This window comes from Eleutherodactylus coqui, chromosome 10, assembly GCF_035609145.1.
Source record: "Eleutherodactylus coqui strain aEleCoq1 chromosome 10, aEleCoq1.hap1, whole genome shotgun sequence".
NCBI lineage: Eukaryota > Metazoa > Chordata > Amphibia > Anura > Eleutherodactylidae > Eleutherodactylus > Eleutherodactylus coqui.
The window spans coordinates 39,519,779-39,537,757 of NC_089846.1; the positions used below are offsets into that span (position 1 = coordinate 39,519,779).

General features: G+C 44.3%; 1 protein-coding gene across 1 annotated transcript in view; it reads left to right on the forward strand.

Moving 5' to 3' along the window:
* The first annotated feature begins 6,447 nt into the window (after nt 1–6,447).
* The window catches only part of PAPPA (pappalysin 1), a 326,123-nt gene continuing 314,591 nt past the window's right edge, over nt 6,448–17,979 (forward strand). Inside the window, exon 1 of the mRNA XM_066580837.1 lies at nt 6,448–6,868. Coding sequence (XP_066436934.1) covers nt 6,448–6,868 — 421 coding nt within the window. The remainder of the gene's footprint in view (nt 6,869–17,979) is intronic.

A 17,979-nucleotide genomic window follows, 5' to 3' on the forward strand; every position in this document is an offset into this window, starting at 1 on the left:
AATGGTCAGTGCTCGTTTAATTGAGACGAGTACCGCGTGGTGCTCGTCTCGAGTAACGAGCATCTCGAGCACCCTAATACTCGAACGAGCATCAAGCTCGGACGAGTATGCTCGCTCATCTCTAGTTACTGTGTACTAGACTTCTAATAGCTGATGTTTGTGTGCAATACAATGAGTGTCTGCAGGCAGTGGTGAAGTACGGTGGAGAGCTGTGCAATCGTAAGTGTCTGCAAGCAGCAGTGAAGCATGGTGGAGAGCGGTACAATAATGAGTTTATGCAGTCAGCAGTGCAGCATGGTGGAGAGAGGTACAATAATGAGTGTCTGCAGGCAGCAGTGAAGCATGGTGGAGAGCAATACTGTAATGAGTGTCTGCAGGCAGCAGTGAAGCATGGTGGAGAGAGATACAATAATGTGTGTCTGCAGGCAGCAGTTAAGCATGGGACAGGTTTCTTGAAAGTTTGGGGCTGTATTTCAGTAAACGGAGTTGAGGAATTTTATCAAGATTAATGGTGTCCTCAATGCTGAGAAATACTGGCAGATACTTATCCATCATTCAATACCACCAGGGAGGCATCTGATTGGCTCCAAAGCTTATTCTGCAGCAAGACAACGACCCAAAATATACTGCCAATGTCATTTAGAACTACCGTATCTTCAGTGTAATGTAGAACAAAGACTCCTGGAAGTGATGATATGATTCCACAGGCCCAATACCAACATCATCCAGTCTGTCTGGGATTACATGAAGACACGGAAAGATTTGAAAAACTCTACATCTACAGATCTGTGCTTAGTTCTCAAACAACCTTCCTGCTGAATTCCTTAAACAGTTGTACCTAGAGGAATTGATGCTGTTTTGTAGGCAAAGGGTGCTCACACCAAATATTGATTTTATTTAGATTTTTTTGGTTCATTCACTTAGTTTATTTTTGTCAATTAGCAAAATACAATTGACACTTCTATTTCTGAAAGCATTCTTACTTTGCAGCATTTTTTCAACACCTAAAACTTTTGCACAGTCCTGTATGTAATAGTGACAGTCATGTTATAGTGGCATCACTGTTCATCAGTCTAGTGTTGTACCATATCAGCTTACTTAGGATATATTTCTTTTTATGACACTTAACACTTTGCAATCCAATTTTGGATTCAGGGTTTCCTAGGGGGCTTTCTCTTTCTGCCATTATATAATGGTGCCATCTGCTGGCTAGAGTCAGTACTGTGGTATGTGACATGCAGGAGAAGCCCCCGACAACAGAGTGGCCAGTAATCTACAGTAAGAATACCCTGCCAGAAGTCTTCTGACATCGGAGCTGTACAGCCTTCAATCAGAATGTCTTTAGATGTCAGACAGTGGATTGGAAAGGGTTAAGGTCCCCGTACCATGCTCCGGAAAAAATAGGAAGGTAGGAATACACAGCCACTATCTAGATGTAGTAGATAGTGGCTGCACGTTGTAGTGCCCAAGTAAGCTCTCACCTGGTCAGGTTGTGCTAGATTGGAGTACAATTCCACTTTGTGTGTTTTTGATTACATTGGTGATCTTGTGGGAATCACGGAAGTTCAGAGCTACAAGTCTTTGCTTGTGTCCAATGAAAGTCTTACCTTGGACTCCCCACAGGTGATGGCATTTGGCAACAGATGAAGAAAAAACAGCTCAAATGGCAAGATATACAACCTAATCCAACCTTGTTGGTTGAATTGTATTAAATACCTTACTGATACAATCTCGCAACATGTAGCTATTTAATAAAGTTTCTTGCCCAATGAAATTGGATTGACTTGTAACATTTGTACATTGATAATCAAATGGATTTTTCCTTCACCTGTTGCTATATATTTTTGTAGGCTGGCTTCACACCAGTGTTAACTTTTTCCATTGTATGGAGCATCTCCGGAGCAGAACAACAGGAAACTTGGAAGTGTCGGATCTGGCTCATGGACGGCGAGGGACAAGCTCCATTGACTACAATGAGGTCTATCCGACTTCCAGCATGTCGCCTGGAATTTTCCCAGATGAAGTAGTTGAGCAAGCTGCTCTACTGTATTTTGCCTGGAATTTTAGGAGTGTCCGGCACAGATGTGCATAGAGTCTTACACAGGGGTGGTACGAATTAAGTAATTAAAGATTATTTTTTGTAATCAAAAGTTATACAATTTAGAACAATACTTTCTGTGTTAAAGGGTTTTTTGGGACTCCAACAATAATGGCCTATCTTAAGGATAGGGCATCAATACTTGCAGATGATACAAAACTATGTAAGGTAATTAACACGAGAGAAGACAGTACACGGTTTCAAATGGATCTGGGTACAATGGGGCAGAAAAATGGCAAATGAGATTTAACAATGATAAATGTAAGGTTCTGCACATGGGCAGGGAAATACATGTCCCCATTACACACTAAATGGGAAACCACTGGGTAACATTGACATGGAGAAGGACTTGGGGATTTTAGTTAACTGTAAACTTAACCAGAGCAACCAGTGTCAGGCAGCTGCTGCCAAGGCAAATAGGATCATGGGGTGTGTCAATAGAGGTCTAGGGGCACATGGCTAGAACATTGTTATTCCTCTTTACAAGTCACTGGTCAGACCACACATGGAATATTGTGTACGGTTTGGGGCACCAGGACTCAAGAAGGACATATCAGACCTTGAGCGGGTACAAAGGTGGGCAACTAAAGTAATAAATAGAATTGGCGGACTACAATACCCAGAGAGGTTATCAAAATTGGGATTATTTAGTTTAGAAAAAAAGACAGCTGAGAGGCGACCCAATAACTATTGTCAGGGGACAATACAGAGGTCTCTCCCATCATCTATTTATGCCCAGGACTGTCACTAACAAGCGGACATCCTCTATGCCTAGAGGAAAGATGGTTTCTACAGCGCCATAGAAGGGGGTTCTTTATTGTAAAAGCAGTGGGATTATGGAACTCTCTGCCTCAGGATGTGGTGATGGCGAACTCACTAAAAGAGTATAAGAGGGGCCTGGAAGCCTTTCTGGAGTGTAATAATCTTACGTGTTATATCACTGATTCCTTCAGGGTCTGTGATCCGGGAATTATGCTGAATTCCAGATTTGGAGTTGGCAAGGATTTTTTTTTTGCCTAAAATGAGGAAAACTGTGTTTTACCTTATTTGTTTTTTTTTGCCTTTCTCTGGCTCAACATTGCAGGATAATAAGCTGAAGGACATGTCTCAGCCTTACATGATATGTTACTATGTATCAATGAATGAAGAATGCGTTCACAGATTTTTATATTGAATGGCCAACCTATTAGAGGCAGCTGCCCTTTCACGATTGGAGCCTCACTGATCAGTGAAGTCAAACCTGTGATCCCGGGGTGCAGCATAAAATCAAATGAGCAAAGCTAGACTAGTTGGGCCAGTATTTCATGCACTGTCAACCTTGTAGGGGGTTTTCATACAACAGTATTCAAAGTATACTGCGAATAGCGTGATTATGGAAAAGGGATCCTGAGTAGAGATGAGCGAACGTACTCGGTTCGGGTGTTTTTGCACTCGAGCACCACTTTTTCCGAGTAACTGACTACTCGGACGAAAAGATTCGGGGGGCGCCGGGGGGGCGGCGTAGTGGAGCGGGGGGGTAGCAGTGGGGAACAGGGGGGGGGCTCTCCCCCCCCCACTCCCCTCTGCAACCCCCCGCTCACCCTCGGCGCCCCCCGAATCTTTCCGTCCCAGTAGTCAGTTACTCGGAAAAAGAATCGCTCCGTTGAACAGGCGGTGCACAATCAAACAAGCTGCAGCTAAATACTATGTTTGAATGCGCGACTCATCATTGCACACGACTAGTTCAAGTGCTGTTGCCATCTAAGAGGAACAGAAAGGCCGGATTTTATTGGCCGGAATCTTGACAATCAGGACAAAGCCATTTTTTTCATCAGCAAATTCCAAGAGCTATAACTTTTTTATTTTGCCACCGGCAACACTGCATTTCATGCTGATTTCAGCAGTCTGCCTTGGAAGGCTAAGGAGGTCCATTAATACATATATCTATCTCATAAAAAATATATTTTCAAAAAAGTATATGTAATTAGTTTCACCGCAACCAGAATGACCCATTCCACAAAGCGAAGGCATTATTTATTCCTTACAGTGAACCGCATAAAATCTAAAGCTAAAAGTTAATTTTTGAGCTAATCCCGAAAAACTGATTAAAAAGTGATAAAGATATTCTATGTACTAATGAAAACTACAGTTTTCCTGGTTAAAAACAGGCCTTGCATAGCTTTGTGGACAGAAAATTAAAAAAACGGCTCTTAAATATGGCCAGAACCTTTTAAAGTGATTCATTTGTGCAAAATCGTGATTTTTAAATTTATTTATTTATTCCTTTCTCTCCTCAAAATAAAAATGCTTCAATACATTTTACTTACCCCAAACTGGAGCCATTACAAAAATTAATTGTCATGCCATAGAACAAGCCGTCATAAGGCTAGTCATTTGGAAAAACTAAAAAAAAAGTTATTGCTCTTGTTCTTGGAGTGCAAAAAGTGGGAAAAAAATTACCAGGTTCTCAAAGTCCAAAATAGCTGCGTCTTCAAGGGGTTAATGGGATGTATTTAGGTTTAGTGCCAACTGGGAGTGTGTATACACCAAACCTGCTGCTCTGACCCCTGTGTAGCGGTCAGTGATTATAATTGTAGCTGCAGCTCTTATAGAAATCAATGGAATCCCAGCCTACATTTACAAACACGGCTTCCATTGCTTTCAATGAGAGGTGAGCCTGCCACTATAAGAGCTGGCCACTACAGAGAGGTTGGAGCTGTGACTTCCGCTCCAACCTCGGTGTAGCCTGGCACTGACAGTCGCCACTACCTAGAAAACACCTTTAAGGTTACCATGGTTACATACGATAAAAGCAGATCACACTTGCAACATCGAAGTGCAATCCGATATTTTAAATGCAGCCATAGACTTGCATGGGCAATTTGTTGTCCAGGGATGGCTCCAAAATAGGAAATGCTGTTCTTTTTTTGATCTGACCGCTTGTCTAATTAAACAATCTCACATGTGACTATAATCATTGAAAATAATAGGCTTTATTTCCGTCCAATTTCATTCATTTACTGATCAAAAATCGGAGGGAAAAATCGTTTGTGCAAATAAACCCTTATTTAGTAAGTCCTGAAAAGTTTACTGATTCCACTTGATAAGGCTATGAATCCGAACAGTCAATGCTATGTTTGGCCATTAGGGGGAGCTGCAGAGATCACTTTATGAGTGAAAATAGAAAACCAGCATGAGTTAAAAAAGGGAGAAAAAAAAAAACGTCCCACTCTAGGAAAAAAAAACAGATCTACAAAACAGCAAGCAGGGGAGATTATTACCTGTGCTGCTAACATAGGAGAGGCACAGGCAGAACACTTCTTCAACAATCTGGGGGTGATATTTTTATTATTTTTAGCACCATTACTTTTTTTTTTTGCATTTTCTGCCACAACATGAAATAAAATATTTAACTCAACCAAGTCCCTAAAATCAGCCTGAGCCCTGATCTGCTCCAGCCAGCAGCTATTTGGACTAAGGTAATCACTTTCTTCATCCTATGGGGACCCTTTGATGCAAAACTCTGCCTACTACAAGTGAACTGGAAGAAGAGGGGTAAAGTCAGGGAGGGGAGGGGGTGGGGGGGGGTTCATGGAAGTTTAAAGAACCTAAAAAAAGTAAAGGGGGAAGGAAGGATAAAGAATGTTATTTGCAGAAAAGAATCAAGTTTCAGGACTCTGTGAGAGGGCATGAGGAGTGTGCACACATCTCCTCCAGCAGTAGTAGTAGCTTTTCCTCCCAGCCAGGAGAAGGAGGGGGGAGCAGAAGAAGCAGGAATGTGTGCTGTGGACAGGGATGAGCATGGAAAGTGGGGAGGCAGCAGGAAAAGAGGGGACACTGCCTGCTCACATCTCTGCTACCTGAATGGATGTGATGTGTGAGAAGCAGAGGAAGAAGACAAGTCCTCATCATCATCATCATCATCATCATCATCCTCCTCATCAGCCTGCACTGGATCCTCATTGATCATCAGACATGATCCTTGCAGTTTAATAGGAATCATTCAGTGGGGAATGGGAAGGTGGAGCACCCTGGAGTAGATTAGCATATTCTTGTTTACTCATCCTAGGAGGGGGCTTCTCTTTCATTTTGTAAGGAGGAGAGAGGAGGGGGCTAAGGGGACAGTGTGGGCTTAAAGCTTATAAAGAAGGCAAAAAATGTTCAGCTGAAGCATCCTTTTTCAAGGGGGGAGGATTCAGCATCTCATTGTGGGGGGTTCTCCTTAATTCTATGTGCAAAAGATAATAAACTGATAGTGGAATCTACTGGATGAGGAGATCAGGACACCTTGTTTGGTGATCCCCCCCAGATCCTGCACAAGTGCCCAAAGCTGGCAGATCGGGAGAAGAGAGTGGGGTGCAGGGGGGGAGATGCTGCTCTGGACTTTACTGTTGCCTCTTGGGCTCCTCTATGCAGCCTTGGCAAGTGCCTCTCAGTGTGGCATGGAGGAGCGATCCCAGCGGGCACGGAGGACAGTGCGAAAGAGCCGCAGTTTGCGCAGCGTGCAGGAGGGCTCCTGCGCTACCAGCCTTGCCCGAGGCCGCCGGTCCCTCACTAGCATTGAACACCTGAGAATACATCACCATCGTCATCATCATCACCATCATCATCATCAGCCAGAGGGGCATGAAGGTGCTGCTGAGTTCATGCCCCCCGGGAGAGCTCTGTATTTCACTGGGCATGGGGATCAGCTGCGCCTGAAGGCTGGTAATGAGTTGCCAGGGGACACCTTCACCTTACAAGTTTGGCTCAGAGCCGAGGGAGGGCAGAGGTCCCCAGCAGTTATTGCAGGTAAGTGGCCACTACTATAAATGACGACTGCCAGTGTAGTGTTTGCACAGGCTGCTGTGATCGCTAATATTCTCACTGCTTCTGTTTATCATCAGCATTACTACTACTACTGTTTATTGTTGTTGTTGTTTATGCAGTTGGATACAATTGTAACAAGGTATCTTTAGAATTGAGCACATTTTTTCATCCATATGATACTTTTAAAGCATCCCATACACTAAACAGCCATGCAAATAAATCCCATGACCAAGATCTTCTATCAGTCACCATTTCAGAATTACAGCATCATTTATAAATTTACTATCAACAGGCGATCCCTTAATTGTATCCATTTATTTTAACAACCAGTTAATGGCAAAAAAACCCCAAACATGCTGGTAGGATAGCGCAACCTTCCAAGATTGAAGTTGGTCAAGCAAACTTGACCAACTTCACATCTATTCAAATAAATCCAGCAATTAAAACACGTTTTGAGGTGCAAGACCTCTTCATCAGTTGGTATACAGAAGAGCTATGGCTGATTAGCAGGGTTAGGTGTCCTGGGTTAATTTGAGGGATTTGCTTCACTAGTTGCAAGCAGTTTTTTTTTTGCATTAACTTTGTGCTTCCATCCATCAAGGCGTTGGTCTGGTTGGGCAGCACCTCCGTATTTTCTCACCTTCTTGACCTCCTAGCCCTACTGTAATCATGTAGGTGCACAAATACTACTTCAGGTTTGCTCCACCCCTTTTTCTTCAAAACAGTCACTATCTTTAAGAATGACATCTCAGTGATACATGTAAACAAATATCTGACGCATGTGTGCTACTGTATGTAAAAGTCGCACCTCTCGCTCACAACAGCAAGTTCTCCAGATCATTTCTGGCAAGGCTTTGGCAGTATGACCTTGCATTTGAAGTATAGTAAATATAGCAGTAATGCAATTGAAAATGACTCCAATGTTTGCATCTATCTTAGTGACCGCAGAGCGCTGATGCGTCTACGTTTTTTAAGGGGGGGTGACAGACAGATGTCATATACAAACAGCAGGTTAAACCAATATCTTAAAGCAAGTGCGAATGACTATTTGTCCAAGGCTTTACATACTGTAGGCGACCCTTTTTAGTTGACTAGAGTGAAGAAGTAATGTGTTGTACTTTAGGGAAAGGGCGGAAAAGTTTTATCTGAGCTGAAAAGCAGGTGCAGGAAGCTGCTTATCAGAAGTAAGGTTTTGTAAGACAGCAGTAAGCTTTAGCTGGGGGTACAGGACAAAGCATCACACAAGGGCAACTTTCTAACAATGGAAATTTGATAAGACTTTTGCTGTAATTTGGGGGAATGTCTGGAATGCTGAACTTTTGCAGTGGGTCTGTTTTGGTTGCAGTCTCCCCAGCCTGTGTGGTAATGTAGTTTGTAGCTCTGCAGCAACTACGCTGCTCTCAGGAAATGCAGGTGGATAGAGATTTAAAGGAACCCTTGTCATTGTGAAGACTCAAAAGCCGGTCATAGATCTCACGATCCTTTAATGTTTTATCACAAAATTAACCAAATGTCTCACGAATGTAACAATTATCACAAACGACGTAAGCAATGTGCTCGAGCTCCCCCATGTGCCGAGCATTCACAGCCAAGTATGTTCAGTAAGCCTCATGACAGATAGCCAAATACAGGTCACCATTATGAATCGCAATCTATCCATAGCATTCCAATAGGTTCCAATAGATCCTATCTGATTATCGATGACGGTTAAGTCTATATTAGTTGTGTCATTGTCCTTACGTTAGCGGTAGCGATGCTACGGTGAACTTTAAGCAGTGTGCTGGATATTCATACGAGATCCCGATGAAAGACGATCTGTTATGTTGGTGATTAGTAAAACCAAAACACGATTACTTCATCTTTGATGTTCTCTTGGATTTCATGCGAGAGTAAAAGAATGTGCGTAGACTACAGCGATGGGACTGTTATTCTATTTACAGTATAAACATACAGGCGTCGTGTGTACACTGGCAAACACAGAGCTCGGAGAGGGCTGTTGCTTCGAAAATGCGGCTGTAGGAGGTGTGAGGAGGGAAATCCTGGACCTTACGCAGAAAATACGACATATAGCTTCCATTGATGAGAAAAGAGGTTGCAATTTGTAGCGTTTTGGGGTTTCCATCGCATTGAAGCGTTTGCCCTTCAACCAGATAGATATAAACAGTCGGATTGCAATTAGTCCTTGATGGATTGTGAAAGATGAAGAAGAGAAGATGAATCATTAGCTCTGATGATGCACAGTGAAACATTTACACTTCATTACTACTACTACTACTAATAGTGCTAGTACTATAATAATAGTAAATAAACAATTCACAAGCCAAGTTTGTACACAGATTTCTGACCAATCAGACCGATCTTACAGAAGTAATGAACGCGACTCCTTTGTTGATGTATCAGTCGTTGCAAGAATGTATCTCTGCTAAACATAATTGCAGAATACAAAGTCTCAAAACACAGAAGATACTTTTTTATTTGCTGTATGAATATGTTTCATGCTAAGATGTAGGAGTTGTGTGGCAGCTATGGGTGGTGCCCCTGTGTGGGTGGTGAAGTTATGATGGAGAAGGGGGGGGGGGGGATGTCTTACCTCATGAGGGTATGTTCCACTATGATGACCCACTAGTGTAAGCATCGCCAGGTTTAGCAGCATGAATAAACACATGGTTTTCTTCCAAGAGGCTTTCACTTGGAGTCTCTCTTGGCAGTTCTGAAGATTTACAATACTAGTGTAAATAGGGCCATACATATTGCTTTAGGGCACCATTTTCAGTACAGTATGTTGATTCTTTGCTTCTGCCTATTATTTCGTCGGGTAATTTGGACCATATTTCACAGCTGCCAACTTACTGTGTTAAGTAAGAATTTTGTTTTGTGAAGTCGAATTCGGTAGTTGTGATAATTATAATTGTTGTCAGCTGTACTTTGGCACAGATTCGATCGGAGTGTAGAAGCTGAACTCAAATGATCTCAAGTGTCTGCTATGTATTATAGGGGAAGGATTCACAATGTGAGTGTGTCTTGGGTCGAAAAGTGATTAAGCTATAGATAATTTGCTAATTCTTTCCAACTGGCTGTATACATATTACCAACATTGTGAATGGAGGAACATGTGGAGCGGCCACTGTCTCATGGAATACGTCTGCCGATGCACATGGAACTTGTTTCATTCTGCATTGAAGGGAATGTATCACCTATATTTTTACTAATTGAAACCAGATAGTGAAACATTGTACAGTTTCCAAGTGTTTGTATTTTTGATTTTTTTTAATTCTATTGTCTGTACATGACTATGAGGTGGCCATCGTGCCTTTTCGGCAGAGAACTTCTTTACAGCAGCATTTACAGATTTGCTTTACAGCAGCCTCATGGGCCATTCACATAATGGACAGGAGCTAACCTATTGATTTCTTTGAAAGACTGTTGTAGGCATGTTCTGTGACCTGTGCAGAGGTCATTGTGCAGTGAGGGGAGGGAGGCGAGCTCGGTCCATCATTTATTGTGAATGGAAGATCCTGTGTTATCTATGTACAGGTGTTACCTTTCATTGTATTCCTGACTGTGATGATAATGAGTTGAATGCTGAAAAGTTTTCTCTACAACACTATTATTAGGCTTAGGGATCAGTGTGAGAACTCCAGGATTTCAGATTTTTTTTTTAAATATAGATCCAGACATCGAAAATTAAACTTAAAAAAAATCAAAATGTTTAAAAAGTTTGCTTTAAATTTTTCCCTTAAGTGGAATGCGTCATCAGAAAATGACATATTGTTTGAATTACTTTTTTATGTTAAACATGTTTTAAGACAGTGTGGTGATTATTTTTTTACTTCTCCAAATTACTACCCTGTTTCACGGAAAATAAGAGCTACCCTGAAAATAAGCCCTGTCATGATTTTTCAGGGTTTCTGGGGAGGCTTAAATATATAAGCCCTACCCTGAAAATAAGTCCTAGTTATAGTTCATAAAAAAAGTCAATAGAAATGGATTAGGTGTGTGAAAAAGGGCCGTAAGAGCACAAGTGTTGCATTTTTACAGTGATTTTCACGCAGGTCAGCTGAGTCACTTACCCAGCAGGCTCAGTCTAGGTCTTTCCTGCTGCTCTCCGGAGCTTCGGCGCGGTTCTCACAGTCCTCGGCTGCCCACACAGGATCACGTCCTGGTTACAGGATTCATAAATCTCGCCTTCACAAACCGATGGCTGTGATTGGTTCTTTGAGCGCTGCATTGATTGGCTGAGCAGGATTTATGATTCCTGTAACCAGAAAGTGATCCGGTGTCACAGCCGAGGGCTTTGTCTGTGTTTTTACTGCTCATAATACGCAGTAAAAGCTCCAATAACAGCGAAGGTCTGAGCGCTCGTGTGTGCAACAATAAGGGTTGGAAGTGCCGGCCACTCACACATAGATCTGGTAGTCCCACTGTCGTCAAAATAAGACATCCCCTGAAAATCAGCCCTAAGGCATCTTTTGGAGCAAAAATTAATATAAGACCCTGTCTTATTTTCGGGGAGACACTGTATCTATTAAACTAAGAAAAAAACTAAATCTTGCAATTTTCCCTTTGGCCACTAAGCGTAATGAGACTGCTCTTTAGAAATCACTTTTCAGCTTTCATCTTATCATCACAGGCAGGATTACAATGAAAAGTGCCATCTATATGTAGATAACACAGGATCCACTATTAACAATAAGTGATGATCACAGCTCACCTCCTCCACCTCTCTTTACAATGACCTCTACACAGGTCACAGAGCATACCTAGAACACTCAGTCCAGTATACAACTGGTCCAATTGGTGGCTGTAAAGCATATATCTAGAAGCTGTTAACTGTAGCTACGGCACGATGGCCGTCTCCATAATCATGTGCAGAAAATATGATGAAAAAACTTACCATCAGAAAACAAGATCAGGTTAGACTAGAAAAAAAAAAGAATATGTAATAGTATCTGTTTCTAATTAGTGGAAATATATAGGTGATACATTCCCTTTAAAGCCCCATGCTGAGTGCAATATCCCTCTTTGGGATCCTTGATAGCTGTAGAAGTCTACATATTGAAATTCATTGACAATGAAAGTAAAGAAAATTGGATTTTGGTTTCCACCATCAGCGTAAAGCTTCTTCTTGGTATTCATCATCTCTGCTGGAGCTGAAGATAGTAGAGGTAGGATTAGTCAGTAGATATCCATCAAGTGATGTTAGCTTCCTTTTTATCTTCCTAGGTGTGAGAAGGCTTGATGGGTGGTTGTGATTCTAGTAAAGAAGCAGGGCTCAGGCGGCCAAGGCATTTTCAGCCTTTTTTTTCAGGTTTAACCATCCACCTATTCATGTTATGCCCTATAGAAACTATTGATGACCTACACTGAACAGTGCTGCAATACCAGCCTAGACCGCTACAAAGTCAACACAACTATCTGCTTCCAGCTTCATACACTGACAAATGCCCAGTGAACAGCTGATCGGCATGGGTCCTAAGTGGCAGACCCCAGCAATTCAACTATTGATGGCCTATCCTGAGGATAGGTCATAAGTAGTTCAAAGCTGGACAATCCCTTTAAAGGGGTTGTCCAGTTGTAAACTATTGATAGCCTATCCTCAGGATAAGTCATCACTAGTAGATTGGGGGACTGGTTCATTGTCCAGATCCCTTGCCAATCATCTGGTTGCCGTTCTGGTTCACTCAGGTACTGAACTGAATTCGGCAGGAAGCAGGCAGCTCTGTTCTTACTGCAGTTGCCAGGTTTGGTATTGCAGTCCAACTTATCATGGAATAGAAACTTTGCCTGCAATACCAAGCCTGGCCACAACTGTAAGTAGAAATCAGCTCAGTGCAAGAGCATGCTGGTCTGGCAAACAGCTGATCAACACGGGGTCCTAGACAACGAACCCCCACCGATCTACTAGTGATGACTTATCATGAGGATATGGCATCAATAGTTTAAAAAGAGTTCCTGTCCCCACTGACAATTCCTATCTCACAGAGTAGGGTTCATTTCATTGAATTCAAAAGACTTATTGGTATGTATTATGAAATATGGGAAGAAATGGGGGAACACCCAAACACAGGATGACATGCAAACATGCAGATGTTGTCCTTGGTTGGGTTATAACTAGAGATGTAATTACTCGATCGAGCACCGCGTTTTTTGAGTACTTCCGTGGCAGAGCGGGGTGTAGCAGCGGGGAACAGGGGGGAGCCCTCTCTCTCTCCCTTTCCCCCCCACTCCCCACTGCAACCCCCCACGGCGCCCCCCGAATCTTTTCGCCCGAGTACGGAAGTACTCAAAAATCGGGCGAAAAAGGGGCGTGGCCGAGTACGCTCGCTCATCTCTAGTTATAACCCAAGACCCAAGTACTGAAAGGCAACAATGCTAACCACTGAGCAACTATTATTGTTGTATTGCCATGGCCTTCCTTATTGAATGCAGTTAAAGAACAGCACTAAAATTACTGGAACTGATGAATGCATAATTAAGGGTTACCCCAGTTATTTATAAATATGTACAGTGAGCTTGGCTATTTCCATACCTTCCATAGAATTGCTGGAAGCAGCACTGCGCATACTCGTCCACATCTCCATGCAACCCCTACCTACCACAGCCCAGCTGACCTGATTTGGTCATTGTGAGGGTCCTAGCAGCTCTCTGTACAGTTGATAAAGGAAAATTAATCAATGTATCATTCGTCAGTAGTGAAAAAGTATTGTCATACAGAACAATTGTCATCCAACTTGTCTTTACTGTTCTGAACCTCATAAGAGATGGAATGAGTGATCCTAACTTTGTAGTATATGCAATAGATTCAATGGTGATATAAAATATCCATCTTACAGTCAAACTCAGGGGTGTAACTGGATAGCCTTGTGAGACACGGGTTCTTGGGGTGTAAATGGATTGTGGGCCAACAAACCACTCTACCTTGGCCATGGTATTTAGATACAAACTAAATCCTTACAGTAGATGAAGGCAAGTCTACCTATATCTGTGGTCGAATTCATAAAAATTAGTGGAATTAGATATTGTTAAAAATGAACAATTTCTCTTCTCAGGAAACTGACACCATACAGATGTAGCAATGATTAACATGACTTGTACATCGCGATCACGCAATTTACAGCATAGCAGATTATATGTCAAGTTAACATTCGCTACATCTGTACTTAGCAATATCAAGAACTGCATTTATTTTTACTAGAGATGAGCGAACACCAAAATGTTCGGGTGTTCGTTATTCGTAACGAACTTCCCGTGATGCTCGAGGGTTCGTTTCGAACAACGAACCCCATTGAAGTCAATGGGCGACCAGAACATTTTTGTATTTCGCCGATGCTCGCTAAGGTTTTCATGTGTGAAAATCTGGGCAATTCAGGAAAGTGATGGGAATGACACAGTGACGGATAGGGCAGGCGAGGGGCTACATGTTGGGCTGCATCTCAAGTTCACAGGTCCCACTATTAAGCCACAATACCGGCAAGAGTGGGCCCCCCCCCCTCCCAACAACTTTTACTTCTGAAAAGCCCTCATTAGCATGGCATACCTTTGCTAAGCACCACACTAGCTACAACAAAGCACAATCACTGCCTGCATGACACTCCGCTGCCACTTCTCCTGGCTTACATGCTGACCAACCGCCCCCCCTCCCCCCCACAGCGCACACCAAAGTGCCCCTGCGCAGCCTTCAGCTGCCCTCATGCCACGCCACACTCATGTCTATTTAGAAGTGCGTCTGCCATGAGGAGGAACCGCAGGCACACACTGCAGAGGGTTGGCACGGCTAGGCAGCGACCCTCTTTAAAAGTGGCGGAGCGATAGCCCACAATGCTGTACAGAAGCAATGAGAAATAGAATCCTGTGCCACTGCCATCAGGAGCTGCACACGTGGGCATAGCAATGGGGAACCTATGTGCCACACACTATTCATTCTGTCAAGGTGTCTGCATGCCCCAGTCAGACCGGGCTTTTTAATTCATAGACACAGGCAGGTACAACTCCCTATTGTGAAGTCCCTGTCGACCCACAGCATGGGTGGCTCCCTGGAACCCACCGGCGGTACACAGAAATATCCCATTGCATTGCCCAACACAGCTGAGGTAGTAATGTCGTGCTTAATGCAGGTGGGCTTCGGCCCACACTGCATGCCCCAGTCTGACTGGGGTTCTTTATAAGTGTACAGATGTAGTAAAAACTCCGTGTGCACCTACAGCATGGGTGGGTGCCAGGAAGCCACCGGCGGTACATAGAAATATCCCATTGCATTGCCCAACACAGCTGAGGTAGTAATGTTGTGCTTAACCCTTTCCAATCCAATTTGTATATGGTTTTCCTAGGGGGCTTACTCTTTTTCTGCCGTTATACAACGGCGCTATATGCTGGCTAAAGCCAGTACTGCATGAGCTGACACGTAGGATAGGCTCCGACAGCAGAGAGGCTGGCAATATACAGTAAGAGAACCCCGACGGACGTCTACCAACAACGGAGCTGTACAGCCTTAAACCCTAATGTCTTCACAGGTCACACAGTGGACTGGAAAGGGTTAATGCAGGTGGGTTTCGGCCCACACTGCATGCCCCAGTCAGACTGGGTTTCTTTATAAGTGGAAACAGATGCATTTATAATTCCCTGTGGACCCACTGCCTGGGTGGGTGCCAGAAAGCCACCGGCGGTACATAGAAATATCCCATTGCATTGCCCAACACAGCTGAGGTAGTAATGTCGTGCTTAATGCAGGTGGGCTTCGGCCCACACTGCATGCCCCAGTCAGACTGGGGTTCTTTAGAAGTGTACAGATGTATTAAAAACTCCGTGTGCACCTACAGCATGGGTGGCTCCCTGGAACCCACCGGCGGTACATAAAAATATCCCATTGCATTGCCCAACACAGCTGAGGTAGTAATGTCGTGCTTAATGCAGGTGGGCTTTGGCCCACACTGCATGCCCCAGTCAGACTGGGGTTCTTTAGAAGTGTACAGATGTATTAAAAACTCCGTGTGCACCTACAGCATGGGTGGCTCCCTGGAACCCACCGGCGGTACATAAAAATATCCCATTGCATTGCCCAACACAGCTGAGGTAGTAATGTCGTGCTTAATGCAGGTGGGCTTTGGCCCACACTGCATGCCCCAGTCAGACTGGGTTTCTTTATAAGTGGAAACAGATGCATTTATAATTCCCTGTGGACCCACTGCCTGGGTGGGTGCCAGGAAGCCACCGGCGGTACATAGAAATATCCCATTGCATTGCCCAACACAGCTGAGGTAGTAATGTCGTGCTTAATGCAGGTGGGCTTCGGCCCACACTGCATGCCCCAGTCAGACTGGGGTTCTTTAGAAGTGTACAGATGTATTAAAAACTCCGTGTGCACCTACAGCATGGGTGGCTCCCTGGAACCCACCGGCGGTACATAAAAATATCCCATTGCATTGCCCAACACAGCTGAGGTAGTAATGTCGTGCTTAATGCAGGTGGGCTTTGGCCCACACTGCATGCCCCAGTCAGACTGGGTTTCTTTATAAGTGGAAACAGATGCATTTATAATTCCCTGTGGACCCACTGCCTGGGTGGGTGCCAGGAAGCCACCGGCGGTACATAGAAATATCCCATTGCATTGCCCAACACAGCTGAGGTAGTAATGTCGTGCTTAATGCAGGTGGGCTTCGGCCCACACTGCATGCCCCAGTCAGACTGGGGTTCTTTAGAAGTGTACAGATGTATTAAAAACTCCGTGTGCACCTACAGCATGGGTGGCTCCCTGGAACCCACCGGCGGTACATAAAAATATCCCATTGCATTGCCCAACACAGCTGAGGTTACGTCAGCTGTAATGCAGGTGGGCTAAAAATTAATTTGATTACACTGTAGGCGAGGGCCCACAAAAATTGCTGTATCAACAGTACTAATGTACATCCCAAAAATTGGCCATGGCCAGCCAAGAGGGCAGGTGAAACCCATTAATCGCTTTGGTTAATGTGGCTTAAGTGGTAACTAGGCCTGGAGGCAGCCCAGTGTAACGAAAAATTGGTTCAAGTTAAAGTTCCAATGCTTTTAAGCGCATTGAAACTTATAAAAATTGTTCTGAAAAATTATTTGACTGAGCCTTGTGGCCCTAAGAAAAATTGCCCGTTCAGCGTGATTACGTGAGGTTTCAGGAGGAGGAGCAGGAGGAGGAGGAGGAGGAATATTAGACACAGATTGATGAAGCAGAAATGTCCCCGTTTTGGATGGTGAGAGAGAACGTAGCTTCCATCCGCGGGTGCAGCCTACGTATTGCTTACGTATCGCTGCTGTCCGCTGGTGGAGAACAGAAGTCTGGGGAAATCCAGCCTTTGTTCATCTTGATGAGTGTTAGCCTGTCGGCACTGTCGGTTGACAAGCGGCTACGCTTATCGGTGATGATTCCCCCAGCCGCACTAAACACCCTCTCCGACAACACGCTAGCCGCAGGACAAGCAAGCACCTCAAGGGCATACAGGGCTAGTTCAGGCCACGTGTCCAGCTTCGACACCCAGTAGTTGTAGGGGGCAGAGGCGTCACCAAGGATGGTCGTGCGATCCGCTACGTACTCCCTCACCATCCTTTTGCAGTGCTCCCGCCGACTCAGCCGTGACTGGGGAGCGGTGACACAGTCTTGGTGGGGAGCCATAAAGCTGGCCAGGCCCTTAAAGACTGTTGCACTGCCTGGGATGTACATGCTGCTCGATCTACGCACATCCCCTGCAACATGGCCCTCGGAACTGCGCCTTCTGCCACTAGCGCTGTCGGCTGGGAATTTTACCATCAGCTTGTCCGCAAGGGTCCTGTGGTATAGCAACACTCTCGAACCCCTTTCCTCTTCGGGAATCAGAGTGGGCAGGTTCTCCTTATACCGTGGATCGAGCAGTGTGTACACCCAGTAATCCGTAGTGGCCAGAATGCGTGCAACGCGAGGGTCACGAGAAAGGCATCCTAACATGAAGTCAGCCATGTGTGCCAGGGTACCTGTACGCAACACATGGCTGTCTTCACTAGGAAGATCACTTTCAGGATCCTCCTCCTCCTCCTCCTCCTCCTCAGGCCATACACGCTGAAAGGATGACAGGCAATCAGCCGGTGTACCG